The sequence below is a fragment of the Diadema setosum genome, chromosome 5 (assembly GCF_964275005.1).
Source record: "Diadema setosum chromosome 5, eeDiaSeto1, whole genome shotgun sequence".
NCBI classification, from domain to species: Eukaryota; Metazoa; Echinodermata; class Echinoidea; order Diadematoida; family Diadematidae; genus Diadema; species Diadema setosum.
In genome coordinates, this window is record NC_092689.1 from 11,113,167 (window position 1) to 11,134,378 (window position 21,212).

General features: G+C 38.8%; 1 protein-coding gene across 1 annotated transcript in view; it reads left to right on the forward strand.

Moving 5' to 3' along the window:
• Nucleotides 1-10,494: 10,494 nt before the first annotated feature.
• Nucleotides 10,495-21,212, forward strand: part of LOC140228502 (uncharacterized) — a 16,375-nt gene continuing 5,657 nt past the window's right edge. Inside the window, exons 1-3 of the mRNA XM_072308733.1 lie at nucleotides 10,495-10,745; nucleotides 16,297-16,708; nucleotides 17,323-18,790. Coding sequence (XP_072164834.1) covers nucleotides 10,495-10,745; nucleotides 16,297-16,708; nucleotides 17,323-18,790 — 2,131 coding nt within the window. The remainder of the gene's footprint in view (nucleotides 10,746-16,296; nucleotides 16,709-17,322; nucleotides 18,791-21,212) is intronic.

A 21,212-nucleotide genomic window follows, 5' to 3' on the forward strand; every position in this document is an offset into this window, starting at 1 on the left:
TCTGAGATAAAGGTGCTTAAACGTTGTCAAGTTAATGCACATAAAAAAAAAAAATCACCTCCCATAGAGATAACACGTAAACTTGTCTGATTTTGAGTCTTTACCTTTAATAACAATTTGAAGTATGATGGTAAGTCTTCTTGAACCAAGAGTGTGGAACGCAAGCTTCTACGTGAAAGATGAATCATGACGATCACCCGTGACCGACACATCTTCAAAGGGATCAGTTATTAGAAGTGGAAGCCCTCGTGCCAAGCATATTGTCTCAGCAATTCCAAAGCAATGATACCCTTACATTTATGCATACCATAATTTCCCTCTGAAATCAATGGTAGGTATATTCATGTACAATTGCTTGCCTTGTCCATAAACTTTGCTTTACAAACTTTCAGTGAAACGTGTCATAACATAATTCTGTAACTCCATTAGCAGGGATTGACTTCATAAAGAAAGATAACTAAGGGGGATTTTAGCCTGATGCTCTGTTCTTCACTGCTCAGATACCAACAACACTCATTACCTACGGCTACGTATAGAGAAACAGCCATGACGAAAATAAGTTATTCCTTTTCTTTGGCAGATAGACACACAACCCCTTTAAACCACACTATAATTGACATGGAGGGACATGAAAAAGTTCATTACTACTACTGAACAGTGATGCCTTCTACTCATGTGGCACAAGATACCTCTATAGCAACATAAAACCTGTCTACAACTCCGTTATTGCGTCAAACAATAACATCCTGGAATTTCAAAGAGATGAGCGAGACGCCATACACCTGGCCTAGAGTTAATTCATTCAGTTGCCATTCCTACTCCAGTTGAGTTATGCAAATTATTTTCCGACCTGTCTTGTGACAATATAACAGGAACAAACGTAGAGAAAAGGAAAGGGAAAAGGAAAGGTGGCAAGCGGGGCACTGTACCAAGGGCAATTTAAACAATACGTATGATAAATGAAGCAAATCCAACCTAGAGCCTCCGACAAAAAAAAAAAGAGGAACTTGAGCGACTGTGTGTCGTGGGGTAGTATAATTGATAAGATAATACGATAAATGACATCGATCGGAATAAAGCTGAACTGCCAAAAGAAACACAAAGAAAGAGAGAGAAAAAAATGATAGCGTCCTGCGGGTCTCGACCATCTCGTCCTAAGGTAGTGCATAATGACCATGCAGCGCGCTAAGTGACTATAAAGCCACACGGCTGTACCGAAGATTGGATGTGAAATTTATCTTTAATCTTTTTTTATTTATATATATATATATATATATATATATATATATATATATTTATCTTAAATATTTATACCATATACAACATGAAAAAGTTCATTACTACTACTAAACAGTGATGCTTTCCATTCATGTGGCACAAGATACCTCTATAACAACATATAACCTGTCTACAACTTCGTTATTGGGTCAAACAATAACAACCTGGAATTTCAAAGAGATGAGCGAGACGCCATACACCTGGACTAGAGTTAATCAATTCAGCTCCCATTCCTGCAAGTTATTTAAACATACATGTTCCTACCTATCCTGTTACAGTATAACAATAACCAATGAAGAGAAAAGGAAAGAGCAAACGAAAGGTGGCAAGCGGGACACTGTAACAAGGGGCAATTTACAACATTAAGTGTGACAAAATTAATGAAGCAAACCCAATCTCCAAACTCCAATACAAAACAAGGGGAATAGAGCAGCCGTGTTCACGGGTTACGTACACTTGATAAAGTAATACGATAAATGACATCGGAGTAAAGCTGAACTGCCGAAAAAAAAAAAAAGAGAAAAAAAAAGAAAGAACGGATAAAAGTCCTGCGGGAGTCGAACCTCTCGCCTTCCGGTATGGCGTTATGAACAACCAGCGCGCTAACCGATTATGCCACATGGCTGTCCTGAAGATCGAGTGCGAAACTTAAATCTAAATACTATCGTGACAGTGTTGACTTGTGATGGCGCTATTCAACTTCCCACAAGTGGCAGCGTGGATTCGATCAATATACAGTTGCAAAGAAAAATTGGGAATCGTTCCGTACAGATTGCATTCTCATTTTCAGTTTTAAATTTCAAAATTGTCAACCTGATGAGGAGATTTGAAAACATAAAATGCATGATTACTAAAGCTTGTTGTCTCAGCTACAACATATTTATGTTTCAGAGGAAATGGAGTAAAATCAGATGAGGTAAAGGTGCTTAAACGTTGTCAAGTCAATGCATGGTTTAAAAAAGAATCACCTCCCATAGACATAACACGTAAACTTGTCTGATTTTGAGTCTTTACCTATAATCACAATTTCTAGTATGATGACGTCATCATATTTCAAAACCATCACATGGCCTTGAAAGGCAAATGTTCAAAGTGCAACATATCTGAATTTGGGGTAATATTGAGCTTAAACAACAGAGATACGAGCAAATGAATGTCAGAAACAGTACCTCAAAAAAATCAATTCCACTTTTTTGATTTAAAATGACGATATGATGACGTCATCGCGTATTCCTGGCAATACTGATACTTGGAATGTTACTTACAATTCATATGCTTTTGTAATATGCAATAGAAATATAGGGTCAACGGACGATTTAAAGAGCTATGGCGAAATAAACAAAGACATGTTTTTTCACTATATTTGCAGAAAGACGCGCACGCGGAATTTCAACTTTGACGCCAGTGCATTCCTTTGTTATAGGTCGTAATCGATCGGAAATCAATGGATATTATTACTCAAAGTATCAGGAATCCAAATCAGTCAAAAAAATTGCATTTTCATGTTGCTTACGGGCTCTGCGCGCGAAATTGCGCGGACGGACGCGCACGCGAGAAAATGTTTGAAACGCTTAAAATTGTCTGAAACTTCGAGATTTCCCATTGGGAAGTCGTTTTGAGCCTTTTAAAATTTTGACGCGCGCTTACGCGCGCGTAATGATGACCTGTGTAACTAGCGTTAAAAAGTAAGATAGAGCGTGACCTGAACTTCATGTCCACCGAAAATGATACAGAAATGACATCTAGTTATGAAGTTATGATCGATCATGTGACAAGGTCCGAAAATCACAAAATGGCGCCTAGATGACGTCATAGATATGTAACTGTCATGAAAACCTTATTGTGGCTAGATTTTGTCATGAGACATGTTGACTGAAAATGTCATGTTATTTCGTAATGTCATTCTTGAGATATTGACGACACAAAATTGTCCAGAAAGAAAGAAGAATAAAAAAAAATAAAGAGAGATTTTGACAATCACAATAGGTGATACGCTGATAGCGTATCACCTAATAAAGAGAGATTTTGACAATCACAATAGGTGATACGCTGATAGCGTATCACCTAATTACTACACGGGGCAATTTATACCAAGGAACAGCTTCTAAAATTTGGTTTTGTGGCTGATGATTTATGTTCCTTTTCTGGAAAAAGCTCTGAAACTTACTCGCATTTATTTTGGAACTGTGAAAAAGTTAAATCTTTATGGCATGATTTCATTGAGTACTTTCAGTTAGAAGAGTTACGTAATTTAGTTTGGCGGGATATACATATTGGTTTAGAAGGAATTTCTCACAGAATCAAATTGTACAACACTCTTATTCTTATAGTTAAATATATGTTATATAAAGCGAGGTCACAGTTAATAACACCGACATTGGCAGAATTAAAAAAGACATTAATGATATGTCGAAAGGAAGAGAATGATATTGCCATTAGAAGAAATAAATCGGGTTTGCATTTGCTGAAATGGGAATGCTTAAATAATTTGTAAAGGATTAGTTTATTCATGCACTCGTACTTCTCCCCTTTTGTGTGTGTTTGATCACTGACTTTTAATTTCTCTAAAACTTTTTGAGTTCGGAGATAAGTATTGTGTATGTACTATTTGCAGGTATGTGGACATGTATGTGTATATGTGTATGTGCATGCATGTATTGTGTGTATGTAGCATAATCATAAGCATAATTAATATAATTATTTATGTTCTGAATGCGAGCAGAAATGATTGTGTGTTGTGTTAAGTGAATGTGTGTGCAGGGTGGGTGTGTGAATGGGTGGGTGGATGAGAGGGAGTGTGTCTGTCTCGGGTAAGGAGGTGGATGTGGTGTAGAGGGCGGGGAGGTGGTTTGGAGATGAGAGGGACGGTTTCTTTTTGTGGAGGGGGGGGGGTAAAGTTATGAGTGGTTGAGGGTTGGGTATGGTGGAAAGGTGGGAATGAGGGTGGTTTTTGTTGTTGTTTGTTATTGTTCTTTTAATATAATAAGAAATTTCATTTTCTGTTTTTTTTTTTTAGTGTTTGGCTAAATTACCTACAATTGCATATGATTTTTTTTTTGTAGTTAAAAAGGAATGATCGGATAATTCATTCTATTTTCTTTCTTTTGTTTGATTTCTGCCTTAAAATGAATTGAATGATTATTCTTGTCTTATGGATTATGTATTATTAAGTCTCATACATGTAGGAACATTTATGACAGATGTTATGTAGAATGTATGTATTTTTTTTTGAATTGTTATATTTTCAAAGGAAATGGAATTAATAAAAAGATCACTGAAAACAAAAAAAAAGTAAGTAAAATCTGAAAAGAGAAGGTGGTGACGAACATTGAGGGCAGCAAATACTATGTTTCGCCTATGACTAGATGAAGACTAGAAGTTAGTGTCCTTTTCTTTTCTACTTTTTTGTCTCCTTCATTACTTCTTGCCGTCCTTCATCATCATCATCATCATCATCATCATCATCATCATCATCATCATCATCATCTTCATCATCATCTTCTTCTTCTTCTTCTTCTTCTTCTTCGACTTCTTCTATTTTTCATCCTTTCTTCTTAGTTTCACTTTTTTTTTTTTTACTATTTACCAAGCCTTGCTTTGAATGACTCAAGAGACTGTCTCCCCGACTCATGAAAACAGTAATTCTGATAATTATTTTAGGGGTGCTATTTCTGGTGTGTAAATATCCAACAAAGAAGTTATCCAGTGGTAACATGTCTTCACCATTTTTATCTAGCACCAGACTATTTTGCTAGCTAGAGTTGTTTTATGATAAAGATCCCTTTTCACAGTTACTTATAATTTATAATGTATGTATGCTTGTAATATGTGTGCAATGGATTATATCTACCAGAAACTAGGTCCATATTCATTATTCATTGTTGTTAGGAAAAAAACATGTACTAATTTAGGCTCTTTGTTGGCAAAGATATCATAAATTTATTTCAGATGAAGAGTTCAATAAACGCCATTGTCTACTTTATGAAAGGCATTTATTACGAAAGGAAGCATGACACAAAACATCCCTTGCTTTCTTTGTCGCATATTTTCATGTATATTTTTCTAAAAGAGTCAATTGTATGCGATTCCCACCCCCAGCGGCTCGCATGCACTTGCGGGCCAAAATTGCTACCGTACTACTGAAGGCGATTCAATGAAGACCTTCGTACATCGAACAGTTTGTGTTTGTTGCAAATGACCTTTGTTCTTGAGTGTTTGCTATTTCCTACCTGAGCTTAGTTTTTATCCCCTTTTTCTTTCTTTCTTTTCTTCTTTCTCTCTCTTCTTTCTTCCACACACGCACTCTTTACTTGCCCGTTACAGTCGACGATGTCCCACGGAGGGTAAACACGGCTTGGTTGTTATGTGAACTACTCTTGGGGGCAACATGTGTTTAGGGTGGTGAATTAGCAAATGGTGACACCCGAGTGCATCGATTCAATAGCCAGATTGGGACCAGTCACAATCTGGGCTTTGCCGGTATTCACGTTTTCTCTGGCTCGCTGCTGGTGAGATACGGATTGAATGGACGGTAAATAGGAGATCAGTTGCCCCCCTGCAAGCTTTAAAAGTGATGGCACAATGTGCGCTAGTATTGTCACGTTGCTTTTGTATAATGCATGCATGCCGAGATTGGGTATCAACAGGAAAACAAGTGCTTGAAGAAACGCAATTTGATATTAGAGAGATAAAGCATTGCGCGTGACGTCAGAGATATCATTACTGCTTCAGCATGAATCAGCATTGATTTAATAAAACAAACATGCGAGGACATCAATCTAATTCGTGGAATATCTACTACTTACTGCCGTCCACTGTGATCGAGTACCTTCGACTCAAAGCTGTGCCAAGAATGAACTTGCCAACGTATCACTCCAAACGGACATGTTGGGTGAGTACACCTGTAATTCGCTTTCAGAGCTTCCCTATACTTTAACTCCTTGCTTTTTCGATGCCCATGTGTGGTCAAAGAGTGAGGAACTATTCCACGTTTAAGTTGAACTCAGTAGATAAAGTAAAATCAAACATACATTGTAAAGCGATACAGTTTCACTGGAAACCAATATAAGGGTAAGAACTGTATGAAAGGTATAATAGAGTTCTCGTGTTTATACCTACATATGGATATCTATGGAAGATTCTGAACGCAGGCTGAGCCTCTGTATTCAGATCCAGGTTCAGTCCTTAAGAAATATGATCATTTCGTCGCAATCCCACGATTAAATAAGATGAGGTGAAGTCGTCATCGCCTGAACAGACGATTTGACCCGCACTGTCTTCTCTATATTCATTTTTTAATGGAATATGATGTAGCAATATACATAAAATACTAATATAAAAATATGAATGAATAAAAATTTCAGAATAATGTACATGTACATGTACTTTGTACACGCGTACAATTCAGTGGAATCAGTAGGCCCTACGGTTGAAATATAGAGGCCTAATGCCTGCTATTTGTGCTTGATAGCCAGAAATCGACGGGGATATACATATAATAATAGTGTTCAAATGTGCTTTATCAGTTTAGGAGCTTAAGAATTGACACGTTTGCTGGATTAGATAAACAGCCAGGTTTACACAGGAATCAGCATTCATTGGTCGGTCAACTCGACGTAATTAAGACCTTAATCCACAAAGTGTCAATATGTAAAAATGAAATTATCAAAATGAAGTTGTGAATATTGACTTATCATCAACAACAGGAAGCAAACATTTGGACGAGAAATAACGAATAATATTTTTTTTTCTAATCAACCACTTCATGTGAATCGACCATGCTTATATTATACACCGTACATCAACACATAAAATGTATAATTCATTAAAAGACACAATTGCAATGAATATTTTATGATAGAAACTCAAACAATTAACTCATCATCACACCTTCCCCAATTAATTCTCTTCATCGTCATATAACGACCTCGTGAAAAAAACCCGTTTTTTGTTGTTGTTCTTTTCTTTTTTTACCCGTGCATTAAGTTTTGTAGTATGTTAAATAGTTGAGAAGAATATATCGTCTTCAAATAAGTCTCTCATCATACGCAGGGCCACCATCTTTAAATGTTATTGACAATGTCAATATACGTGTTGTCGATGGGACCTATAAGGATTTAAAGAGACTATGCGATGCAACTGCAGATTGACTTGTATTGATTTTTGATACCTATAGATAATCGATTATGTGGCAAAATATTGAAATGTCCCATATGCATTTTATATTTTTTCTGGTATTTTTCTTTAGATCAACGGGATACACGCACAAAACATCATTCAAACCAAGATTCTGTCAATCACTGCATCATAATGTGATTAATAAAAACATTATTATTGCACCTTCCTCTGACCTGACTATACTTGCATGTTTCCATATCACAATATCTTTTAATAGTACGGTAACATATTCATTTTATGGGAATGTGAAATCCATATATGAATATAATGCAGCAGTAATGGACAAATGTCATCGACAAAATCTTGGCTTGGAAGATTTTTTTATCTATTTATATTTTGTAGGGGGGTATCTAGGTGATATAAAGAAAAATAGCACATAAAATATTATAAGATATATATGGGGCATACATATCTGTATACCTTCAATTTGCCATAGATGATCATCGTATCATAGATCAACGCAAGTCAGCATACATTTGCATTGTATGGAAAGGTCCTTTATCACAAAACATAACGATGAGGCTAATACCTGGATGACCGTGTTCAGTCAAAGAAAAACACGATTGCTGTTTTAGCTGATGACAGTGGGGCTCTGCGAGATTTTCTTTTTTCTTTCTGACATTATGGGCAACTTGACTCTTCTCATTATTGGTCTGTGTCTCGAGCTGTTATTGCCATTATTTTGATGTTGTCTTCTCATGATAACTTATCCCTATCCCTGCCCTTGGATTTAACTTTTACTTGACGTTTTCATTTTGACACTACAGGAAAAATGATGATTTTAAAAAAAAAACTTTTCCATTTCTACGTTTTTGTTTTGGTTTGTTTTGGTTTGTTTTGGTCCTTTTTTTGCATAAGATCGTGCGGCAAGATGGAGATATACATGTATCTCCTGGAATAGCCAAAAATCTAAACGTAACGAGCAAACAAACCAAAAACTTTGGCAATAAGGGAATGCAACCACGTACGTGTTGTACGGCGATGTATTGTAATGTAACATATTATGTACGACAATCACTATTTTCGGTACATTAATCTTATGATGGTTATCAAATTTCACGCGCTGTCCGGCATTGTGTCAGAAATACAACGTAAGTACAATGAGCAAAAATGACGATTAGTACGTAACCTTATTTTGTCTGTTTTCTTTAATGACACATTAGATGTGACGTCGCCGTCCTCAATAAACAACATTATTATAGGTTATGATTGCCGCGTTTGGTGTTGAAAGGGCATTGTTATGGGCATATGGCATGCTCTCCTTGAAGCACGCTATGTTAATATGGGTTGCAAACTCACGTCATTCCTGGACAATGTTGTAGTACTACAATCGACAAGGGTCATTAATCCGGAGAGTCTTTGTGAACCAAACGGGAGATAATTACTATCGATTCATGCAATGGTGCCTCTTGCATTGACTGAGCTGTGAAATAACCTGTGAACGAGCTAGCAATATCCGTTCGCAGTTTAATCATAATGATATAGCTTGCAGTTAATGAGAAAATTAATGGACTGGTCTAAAGCACACAATATACCAATTCAATGCTACTATAGGCAAGTGTTTTAGTTCTGTAAAAAAGCACAATATACTTTCTTTTTCGTTACAACAATGCATGCATTCTTTCTCTGAATTGAATCACTTGAATGACATATACTATTATCTCAAACGCTTTATAATGTTAAAATGCCGACATTTTTTTCCCTGGCCAGTCAACGCTGAAGACTAAACATTTAAGTCTGCCATTCAAGCAAATGCACGAGACATGTAATGCTCTTAGATGGTCGGTGTCTTTACGAACTGATGGCGTCTATACACTCTTCTTATAAGAAGAGTGGTTACAACAGTTACTGACAAAGGGAATGTGCATCTCTCCCGCAGATTTGTACGAGCCGTCATCTTAGCTTGCAATGAAAGTAAGGCAGAGCTTTTTGCTACCGGAAACAAAACTAAGAGAACAACATCTTGTCTATCGGTTTCTTACTGCCTTACTTGGAGATATTTTCTATCCAATCAAAACAACACAACTGACTAACATAGAAATACACTACTAAAGACACGAATGTGTAAGGGCTAACATGATACAGTGTATTATGCAAAATATTCAGAGATTCGGCAACCATGAAATTGATTTGAGTAGGTCGAGATATGCGAGCTTACCTTAAAGTACAGCGCTTTCTGATTTTCTAGCTCAGAAGCATACGTCGCTCACAAAATAACAATCTGTGAAGAAACTGCATGGTAACGGCGATGTTAACAAAATGTAGATTATGAGAAACGAAGGTAATTTGCTTTACGGAGAGAGTGCAAGCTATATACAGTAGTTCTATCTTCTTCGCTTGGTGCTCATGGTAACACAAATCGAGAGTACGATATTATTCACGGGGAGTAACAAGACAAAGAAAAGAAAAAGAAAAAGAAAACCTCTGTACACTTGTAAGATTTAAATTCGTAGAAAATATGTTTGCGTGAAGATTTTTTTACAATCTTTCTATCCATGTACAAAAAAGTTTTAATCATGTAACCTATCTGAGGCCACTCTTTTATCAATTATTGGGAGACTAATTACATTGACTTAGAAATGAGAACAACAAAGAAATGAACAAATTCAGTGAAACTGAAACGAAAGAAAGAAATGGTATTGCTCGTACAAGCTTAGTGCTGTCATAACATGGAGTGGAAATGTTTCGATAAAGTGATTGCATATCGACTCCCTCCTCCCTCTCTCGCTCTCTCTCTCTCTTTTTTTTTTTGGGGGGGGGGGTATCAAAAGATGTATTTTGATGGACAGAATTGTAATGAAGAAGATTGTTAGAACAATGAAGTGACATCAGTGAATATTTTGCCAAGGTTTACTTTTGCTAGAGTGTGTATATTCACTGACAGAGAAAGAGACACAAACTTTTAGTATTACACACACGCATAATACACATTATGCATGTCTGTTCCTGTGTGTGGTGCATGATTCATACAATGTACTTCTTTCATTTCTCTTCTTTCAGGTACATTGAATAGTTTATAGTTTTGTGAACTGAGAGAAAATGTACGTGGCATCTCCGGGAAGAGGAGTAGTGAGCGTGAGTCCCTGTGGTCAGAAGCAAACGAGTGCCAAACGGTCGAGCCCCAGGTCTTCGGGGCCGCGACCTCTGGGCACCCCAGCCAACGACATCTCCGTGCACCTGGACAGGCGGATGGTGTTTCTCGGGAGGCGGGGCGGTGGAGGGAGCACCCGTCATGGCAAGTCAAAGTCGGCAGACATGGAGCGAAGACAACGCCTCACACACCACACAAGGTACCCAAAGTCACCCTGTATCATTTTCAAAGACTTTAACAAATATGGGCCACGTCGTTCATTATACGCGTGTTAAGATGTTGATGACGGAAGAATATTGTACCTTCGCATTCCACGGCGTATACTTTTGGGACCATCCAAGAAAATAATGTATGTTCACGATTAACGTTATGTGACTCAAAAAAAGGCAAATGAGTATTTGTGCCTATTCTTGAGAGCGTTTTTCTTAGAAGATTAAAGCAGGGAGGTGGAGAGAGACTTCCCTGATTAAAGTGAGAAGATTGAACGGGGGCACTGTGGTATAGTGGTTTATAGACCTGACTTTAGAGGTCCCCAGTTCGAATCCGGCCAAGTGCTTGCGTCCTTAGACATGGTATTTTTACCCACGAGTTCCCTCGCAACCAAGACGTAAAAAGGGGACTTTGCACGTAGTGCTGGAGTAAAAAAAAAAAAAAAAGAAGATAATGGTAGGGCCCTGTGTAGAGGCGCAGTTCTAACACTGGAGAGACCATACCCTATGACGAGCTGTAAGACCGTTAAGGATAACATAATTACGTGCATCTCTATCATTACAGGCTACAAGCAAACACATGTGAAGTGACATAGTAAGAAGCATAAAACTTTGTTTCCCAGTTATCAATACAGACCTTGCAATCTACTGTATATACTTCGTGACACAGTTAAGTCTGCCAACGAGCATGATGCTACACGTACGCCAGTATTACTGATCTCTTCCTATAGTTGCCTTAACTGTGTTCCTTGTGAGCACATTAATACTAGGCAGACACCAAATAAGGCATGAGCCTGTAACTATCGAGAACTACACTATGTACCACTTTCTGCGTCATCCCGCTACTTTGTCACAGACAACTTGAGGGCGTTCTACCTGATTCTCTGAAAAATCGACCTTGCAAGAAGACCGTCACGAAGGAAAGAATTTAAAAAAGAAAAAGAAAAATAAAGAAGCTTGGCTTAAGTCGATGAACATGAAACCAACAACAGCTTCAGATGCTTTTACTGAATGACATACCGGTTGTATGGTTGCATAGCATGGAGAAGTGCTAGTTCACTTGAGTGGTTTCCATTGAGCCTAAATCCCTTGTGGTGAAAAAGAAGGTCATTGGCTTAGTAGCTACACGAGAAATACTAGGTTCCTTAACATCGGACAATGCCCTGGCATGTTTGGGTATGGTTAGCTCTTTACCGCTGCGGTATAAGGAAGGTCACTAGCTTCATGGTACTTCTGTAATCTATTGCATACTTGTAGGTTCTTTAACTTCAGACAAACATGACAAGGTGGAAGGAATATTTGAAACTTGTATTGTTTAAGGGATTTCGCTGGTTTGATAAAGGATGTCTTGACCGCAGCCGTCCGGTGGATTTAGGTCAAAACATGACAACTTGCAAGTATAGCAAATATCATATTGTGAAAATAAATACAGATGTTATGAACATAATTATCTTTCAGGAACATCGGGCCTTACCTCATTTAATAAAAAATACATCATTTGCTTCATACTTTTTGAAATATGTGTATTCTTTGTAGGGAAAGAGAAGTAGATAGAAAACTTGTTTTTTCCAAAAGACTATTTCTAAAAGTATTGTGAGATCATTTCGTTCCTTTTTTTCCCCTAAAACTCCTTGGCTAACATTAAAAGATGACAGTTTAATGTAGTGAACAGAGAATTAGAAAATTGCCCGTACAACCTTAACTGTCATGCAGCAATGAGATTCAGCAATAAATGTTATAAGAACAATTAATTATAATTATACTGAACAACATTTTAAGCATGCCACCAGTTAACACACTAAAGCTTTTAACAATTACCCAAAAGTTTGAAGAATGAGTAAATGAAATAAGATGAGGAAATAGTTAACAGATCCGGAGATAATCATGAATTTATATGAGTATCACAAACGATCATTTTGGTCGGAAATCTTTGAATATCAATAGCAGGGCCATAGTATATAAATCCTTTTCCTTCACACATAAAGTCTTTTTCTGTTGTCATGTACTCACATTTAACAATTATAATATACAGTACAAAGAAGACTCATTGGAACGAAATGATCTCAAATATCACGCTCACACATAATTCTGCGCACAATGCTGTTTACCGACAGAGTATATAATTAGAGCAATTCCACAGTGATATGGATGTTATTTATGACCTTGACACCAGCATGACCTGGTCAACTAGTTTGAGGCTCTTGCAAAAGAGATTGTGTTGTGTTGTCAAACGTTTGCAACTCCTAATTGAATACAGACCCCGGGTGTTATACCGATCGGACTCATTGCACTTGCAAAATAATAGACCAACCATAGCCATCAGAGCGTATAAGGGGGCAGATTTATTTTCATATTGCACGGATTAAGTGACAATAAAATATTTGGCTACAATTTGAGATCCTCTCTCAAAATCTCGCTGGTGGAATCGGAGGGGTTAAAAACAAAGGGTAAAGGTCCAATCTACGAGTGTGCTTCTTTACCCCTTCCGTTCTCTCCAAGGATCCCTATCATATACCCCAATGTCAGAGATCAATTGCTCTATGGATATCCGAACACGTTAATCGATCCCGGACCAAGGGTCGGTCCTTTCAGCTGTATCATCCAACATCTTGGTCTTTGTGTTCGCTGATGCGTCCTGCTTTTATCCCAGGTGACAACTCGTATAAATCAATACTAACATTTCTTCTCTCGATCTCGCACTCTTTTTTCACTGAACACAAAGGATGATGTTCGAATCTGTTTAAAGGCAGTATCTCTCACTCTTGCCTGGCAATGTGACGATTGATTAAAAATAAGAGAAATGTGAACTAAAATCATGTCAATAGTAATTCCTTCATTTTGTATTTGACAAGTTCGATGCCAAGTGCTTATATCCTTAAAGATAAATGCGCTCTGTTCCATGAATTTTGTTTTTATAAATATTAAAACCAATCGAAGATAAAGTCTTGCATTGAATTAGTTTTTATTCCTGTTCATACCCATATTTGTCCATGTCTCATCAAAACGAATTCCAAGCCTTGATAGCTCCTTCTCCTCGGAGATAACGATATATTTTTTTTGATGAAATTACCATGAAAATACAGCGTCTCTTGTCTCGCGGACAATGCCGTGGTCCTTACTCCTATACAATTACATTTATCCACTTACAGCTACGTTGTACAACCCACATGAACCTCTAGGGAAGAGGAAAATCTTAACAAAAAGAAAAGAGTACAAGAAAAGCTGAATCAGGACAAGTCAGCTTGCCGAATCGCCCGTGGCTAGTCTTTTGTTTGTCCGTCGAAATGAGAGACTCACAAAGAAACTTCACAAGACGGCGGCCAGTCGATAAACATCGATTGTGACGACTTGCTTGCAGACATCAGTCAACGATTTTAAGATTGTTTACGCGTACATCCATGTCGGTACCTGTCGTGGTGGGAGAACATGTCCCTGGTTCTCTACCGGTGTCATTACACCTGTTCATCGCTACCAATACAAAACACAGGACTTGGATGATATTTGGAGAAAACATTACGTGAACGAGAAACGAGTGACGGTTGCCCTTCTGACGTTATGTGATCAGGAAATTGAGGAGTTGGTATAAACTTGTTGTCATGGCATGTGGAAGCGGGTACATTGACACGGTCCCGTGAGGACTCACCTGTGGTGAATGGTGAGCGGTTGGCAACCACTTTCTCCAAGGCTCGCCGTGTCATGAGAAAGAGGAATTGCGACAAAGGAGAGAAAATAAAGACACTCTTCTAAAGAACCGAAGCTTATAATCATATTCAGAATTAGAGCAGTATCAATATCTTTAGATTTGATGTTGTCGATGTGGACCTATATTGCCGGACCATTCATAGAGTCTTCCCAAGTGAATATTGTGGGAGCTTGGTCAAAATTTCGCGACGGTCACGTCATCTTTCTTCTGCTTTTGGTACTGTCTGAAGTGTCGCGCCTGCGACATCAGTGTGTCGTTCGACCGAAGTGACATAACTCGATACATTGGCATGATTAGACCAGCAGTCTTGGTAGTATACTTGCACTTATAGCATGGCGACGGTACCCTGGTCAGTTCCCAATGCGTCTTTTCTTTTTCGAAAAGTTGTGGACGTCACTGGACATTATAGCCACATATGATGTTGGAAGATCCTTCCAATCGGCTGCGCATGGCCGTATAAACTTCCATGGAAAAGAATTCAAAATCCTAAAATGGATAGCGTCTCCATCGTTGGCTGAGGCAAAAGACGCCATATTATTTCACTATGACTACGCAGTAAGTTCTGAGTTTCTCAAGAGTACGATGCGGTACTGTCTGACAATGTTTTTCTGGCTCTGCCAGTCTCCTTACCCCCAAGTTTACTGGGTAGGCATTAGTACATCAGCTGAGTTAAGTGACATTGTGTGTAAAGGGTTCTTGTTAAAGGATGAAGGCGCCGCACATTAATCGCACATCGGACTTTAATTTTGAAAGTCCAAATCCTTATCCACATGGCTATGGACATTTCATACATAACAAGCATCATCTATATCAAGACGGCAAATGTTCACATTGTTTGTAGTAATTCATGGAGAGCTCTAGACATGGTGATACCAATCTATTCATTTATTTTTTAATTCATTCATTCGTTTATTTTATTTCCACACGGTCACTTGTTTCAGCCACAGGCTGTTCTTCAACAAGTCCGTACTATTCAGTAATGCCAGTGACTTTGAAAAAAACGACTTTAAGCACTGTTAAGAGTTGGTTTTATGGGGAAATATACAATGAAACATATTTACAAATAGATGCATGGAGTTCTTTTGACCTACAATGTATATCTAAATACATCACTTGCAACCCGTTCTGTCATTAAAAAAAAAGAAGAAGAAGAAAGGCTGGTTAAATGTCATTTTGGAAGACGAAAGTTCCCGTGCCACACGAAGGTAGAGAAGTAAACGGGGAATAAAAGTTCAGATTCCTCTATCATTTCCAAAATAGTTTTGTATATTATTTATATGTTATGTAACTTTATCTTAATGTTGCATCAAGTCTAACCAAGATTACAATCAATAAAATATAAGTCAGATAGAAAGTTGGAAATGTTTTCTGCTTACCAAAAATAAAACAAAATCCTTACCAAGCACAAAGCTATATTGTTTAACGTTTTAAATAATCGGTAAACAGTGACATGTTCGCAAAAGGATTATCAGGATTATGCGGAACATGATCAAGTATGAACATGATACACCATCTGTGCACGAATTTAGGCATCACTTGGACATTGACAAATCGTAAGATTGAAAGTGTATGATCCTGTTCTAAAGATTGCATCCATGGAACTATCGACGGTATTTTACACCACCTTTTACCCCAGTCAATTTGATATAAAATGAGTATAAAAGAGTTTGTGACGTACTTTCACTAAAGGTATATATCGACATTCAACAACTTTTCAAGCTATTCTTTTCAATCGTACCCTCAAGACCCTGCGAAAAATTGCAAATATAACCAGAAAACTGCATGTTAACACCCAATTTTTCAACGAACACGATATTTTCCATTTTTGTTTCCGCCAGAAACTGGTCGCAGATTGGTGCTAACGAAGAGGACCAGTCCTTTGTTGCTCTGGTCTCTCCCCAGCTATACCGCCGCCAGGACCGCTGCAGCTTGCCTTCCGCCGTCAACGATCGGACGAAGAACGGACGGACATCCCGCGGGCTGGGCCTGCTGAGGTCGCACACTGTAGCCGAATTCCGAACGCCAAAGATCAATCTCACCGGTGTCGTAGGCGAGCGGCCGCGTCCGAACTTGCAGCGATCGTCAACGTGGTGTGCGTCCTCCAAACTGTCTTCGATCTCGACGTCGAGTCTGCCGGTGATCTCGACTACCGCCAACAGTCGGGCCGACGCTCTTCTCAGCGCGTCGTGTGACGGCCTCGTTGATCGAGTTTCGGCTCTTCGTAGTCTGGCCAACAACCCCAAGTTTGAGGTAATCTTAACTCTCTCAGAATCAATGTCTGATATTTCCAGTACTTTTGTACATGACCGTCTTGCTTTTGGCGAATGCAGGGTTGACTCCATTTGCAAACGTTCTGTTTCTCTTGAGTTCTCTCACAAATGAATGATTTGTGTTATTATTTTGTGATATTTTGTAGTTGTTTTAAAATTGTGTAATTACTAAATGCGAAATGCCGATTTCTTTAATTATCAAATCATAAGGGTCCTTATGTTGTTATTATAAACCTTTTTGTTTTGCTTTGTTTCGTTTGTTTTTAGATGAGAGAAAGAACATGAGATTAAGAAATAGAGAAAAAGGAAGAAAATCTAGATGATTTTCTATTTCTCATATACTTAAAATCAAATACGTTTTCAGTTCAAACTCATCACATCATATCGTCATTTTTATCTACAATGGTTTCGTAAACTCTTCTATCAAAATAAGCTAAAAGGGCGTCCTGCAAAAGAAGAAGGATAAGGCACCTATGATGGATGCTCTTTTTCATATCCCACATTTTATCTGAAAAGAATTACAGTGTAGTGACTTTATTTTGTTGGTTTCATTATCAACTCCATTAAACTCTCTGGCATTGTCATGACCTCCAGGTAAGCATCGTGAACGGTTCACCGCAGGTAACTCGTCGACGCAACTCGCGGCAGACTGATGCCACAGTTAAGGCAGATCAGAAGAAGGGAGACGTCATCATAAAGTGCTCGAAATATGGTTACCACGCTCGAAGCAATTCGCCTACCTACCGGCGGCTGATTCACGCCAAGGAGCAAATGGACGTGGCGCTGTGCAAGCGGCTCCTTGCTGCCAGACGTGACCTAGATGGGCAGAAAGCGCGCGAAAATTCTGCCATCGACGACGGCCTCAGGATGAACATGGATGACAACGAATCCGAAGAGTGGTATATGAAGATGATGAAGAAGGAGATGGAACAGGAGGACCAGGACTCGGGTATTATTGACAACATGACCGCTTTGAACGAGGAGCCGGTTTGGGGCTTCGAGGCCCTCGATATATCTACCCCGCGGCCACACGTCGACTTAAAATTCGATCCGCAGTTTTTGCAGTCGCACATAAATGATTGGAACATACTGAACCTGAACGTTGAGGAGGAGGAGGAGAAAATCAGAGCCCGGCGAGAGAGGGCTAGCCAGAAGGATTCGAGACGCAAACGCTCGCAGTCCCCGACGTATTTCCAGCGGCCGTGTGAGGCGTGCTTTGTAGAGAAGCCGCAAATCGAGAAACCTCGCGTGGAGTTCCTGCGGACGAACAAATCACGCCGAGTGAAGTTCTACCGGCGGGAAAAGAAAGAAGAGGACGATGACGACAATGGAAGTGAAGCGGAATGCTTATCAAATTCGGACCAATCTAGCCAGAAGGTATCTGAATCTTCACAACAACTGCCGAACGTGGTCAAACCTGCTCGTAAGAGGCGACATTCACACGCGAAAAATAAATCGGTTAAGCCTTCGAAGCCAGTACCATCACACCACCTTACACATGGTGACTCGGACAGGACAAAACTCATTGACACGAAAATAGAGGAAAATGGTCTCACAATATCAGAAAATTCCGAAGAAGGTCATGAAGAGGTTGTAGCAGAAGATGAAGAAGAAGAAGAACAAGAGGTAGAGAACAAACATTTCTCGCTGCCTACTTTGGAGACGCATGAAAATGCCCGTAGTCCCCTACCGGACATAAAATCCCCGCCACCGGTGAGGGAGCAACAGCGTGAGGAAAAGAAGGACTCTAGTCCAGATGCCCCCAAACTGACCGACAAGGAGAAATTTTTGCTGATGAGGAAACGCATGGAGGAGCGACAGAAAGAGCGATTGCAAAAGCGGGAATCGTTTATCGATTACTCCATGATCGCCTTTGCTGGCTCGCGCAAAGAGCGAGCAGGGAGAGGGGAGAAAGGCCTGGGCAATACGCTGTCCAGTCGGCTGGACAGTATGGCGTCATTCCAGTCCAGTCAGGATGCCGGCGAGAGAAAGGGACTTCTCGCCTTGGTGAGCTCTGATGATGATGACGACGATGATGACGATGACGACGAATCAGATGATAGCGATTACTAAGTCGTTTCTTCTCATTACACGAGTTTCTCCGACTCTTACTTGCGCTGTTCATCATGACATTGTGGTTGGAATTAAAACTACAAGCTGACTGGCGACAATTTCTGTTATGTCCTAAGTATAGATTGATTTGTTATTTTATTTGTTTTGTTTTCTCGTTCGATGATGTACAATCTTCTTACGGCTTTCGTGCCATCGATATAGTGCAATCGATTGTAAATAATATTGTTTTTATCTGTTCTGGTGTAAACATCATTCCGAGTTAGCTTATTATGATTTAATTTCACACAAACACAAAAATATGATCTGCATAAGTCAGTGTAAGTAAAGTTGAGGAAAACGTAATTCAGGAGCGCATTTTTCTGTTCTTTTGACAAAACGCAATTGAACTGTACGCACAATAGGCCTAATGAAGCTTTCATTTTTTTTTCATTATTCATCCGCAAAAACAAATTCTCGTTTCCATGGCACATGTTCTCTCTCTAGCTGGACAATATCTCTAAGGCGCATTTTAGTTGATGTCATTCAGGAAAATTATGTCATGTGTATTAATTCTAAGCTAATTAAGGCCATGGCACTGCGGAGTTACTCCTTTTTTTTTTCTCAAAAAATTCGTGCATTTTAGTGTGCGCTCTCTGCTTAACCACGCTATGTTACAGAGGAGCTCTTGATCCTCATGATCAGCTGTCAGAAATGATGCCCCGACTTGTTAAGAAACGAATGAGATTCACATAAATGTATCAAAACAACAACCCAAAACCCCAGAATGAAAACTATACTTTATTGGCAAAAACATCTGAATAACAGTGTATTTCAGAGGACAGAAAATATTACCATATTATTCAGGGAGCATCTCATGAAGCGTTTTCTCAGATACATTTTTTTTTTTTTTGGACAGACTGAAATTCTTGCATCTGACTGACCAAGAGCAAATATTCGTTAGAAAAAAAAAAATATATATATATATATCTGACAAATCGCTCGATGAAATGCCCCCGGTAGATATATCGTCAGCTTTGTGGAAATGGCTGAAAACGCACAATTTGCATAGGAACACCAAGGGCGCACCAGGGGTCCGTTTCATGAAGCTATCACATAAAAGCTATCACATAAATCTTAAAATGGCCAAGCCGCTCCTAAGCTAGGAGAGACTTTCACAGAGAAGTAAAAACCATTTCACGAAGTCTCTCCTAAGCTATGAGAGACTTTAATTTTTTCAATCGTCATGTTCGAGGGTAATACTAATTAACATATCATTAGCATATTATCATTAACTTTTTCTCCCTATTGTGTTACATGCGTTGAGCACTCGCTACATAGACATAGCACGTATACACACAGTGTATACAGCGCAGAGGCAACAGATCTACGACGGAGGCAGGATCCTAGAGGCTAAGTTGCATTCTACACCGCTACCAGTACATATTTCTATTAGTGAGTATATTTAAAGCTGTGTACAATTGAAAAGTAATGCATGTGGATTCATAATGTGATATTATTTGGATATATTTTTGTTCGAATCTTCTACAATTCTCCAAAGGGCTAGCTAGATGTAGATCTAATCTTACCGGTAGTAGCGTTATCACAATAGTCCCACGTAGGCACATCGCCGTTTGTTTGAATGACCAAATGGCCAGCTGAGTTAGGTAGTTTGTTACTTAGCATGCTACTACAACTTCTACAAGTAATAGAAATGTTTGTGGGTTGATTTTTATGATATATTTAGCGTGCAGATATTTCATGAGAGCAATTGCCCGATTTGTTCATGTATGGGTGAATTGCAGGTAATAGTCAATAGTGAAGGGATCGAAGAAGAAACCTGAAATTTCATAAGAATTGGTCTGCATTTTAATTATTATCAATATTATTAAAGTTAGGCCTATATTTTTGAAGACGTGTCTAACATTGAATAATTACACTGTCACTAGCTGTGTGGATAGTATTCTGAAGTGATACAAATTTTCCGTTTTGTGTCAAATCGACAGGAAAAATCTGTTGTTGTTTTTTTTTTTCAGTCTAGAAAATCTAGGTTATTTTGTCCAACAGAATTATGGGCCTACCCTAAGCCTAATGTTTTTTAGGCCCTAACATGAACTTATAGCGTTAGCATTTACACTACAGAGAACCAGCTGTACGTTACCTGTGTCATTGTTACGTTTACAAGTCCTAATGTTACTATCTAACGTTACTATAGGTCTACAACAAAAACTTGTAAAATACTAGGGGTTAGGGGTTATAATAACAGCGACCAGCCCGAATGCGAAGCACTTTGTACAACTAACAGAGAGTGCCCTGGGGTTAGGGCCGGTAGTACTATCTGGAGAGTCGACAGTGGTTAAACTAACTAGATCTAGTAGTAGTAGTAGGGCCTAGTAGTAGTACGTAGATCCAGGTCTACACAGAATATGAATTGG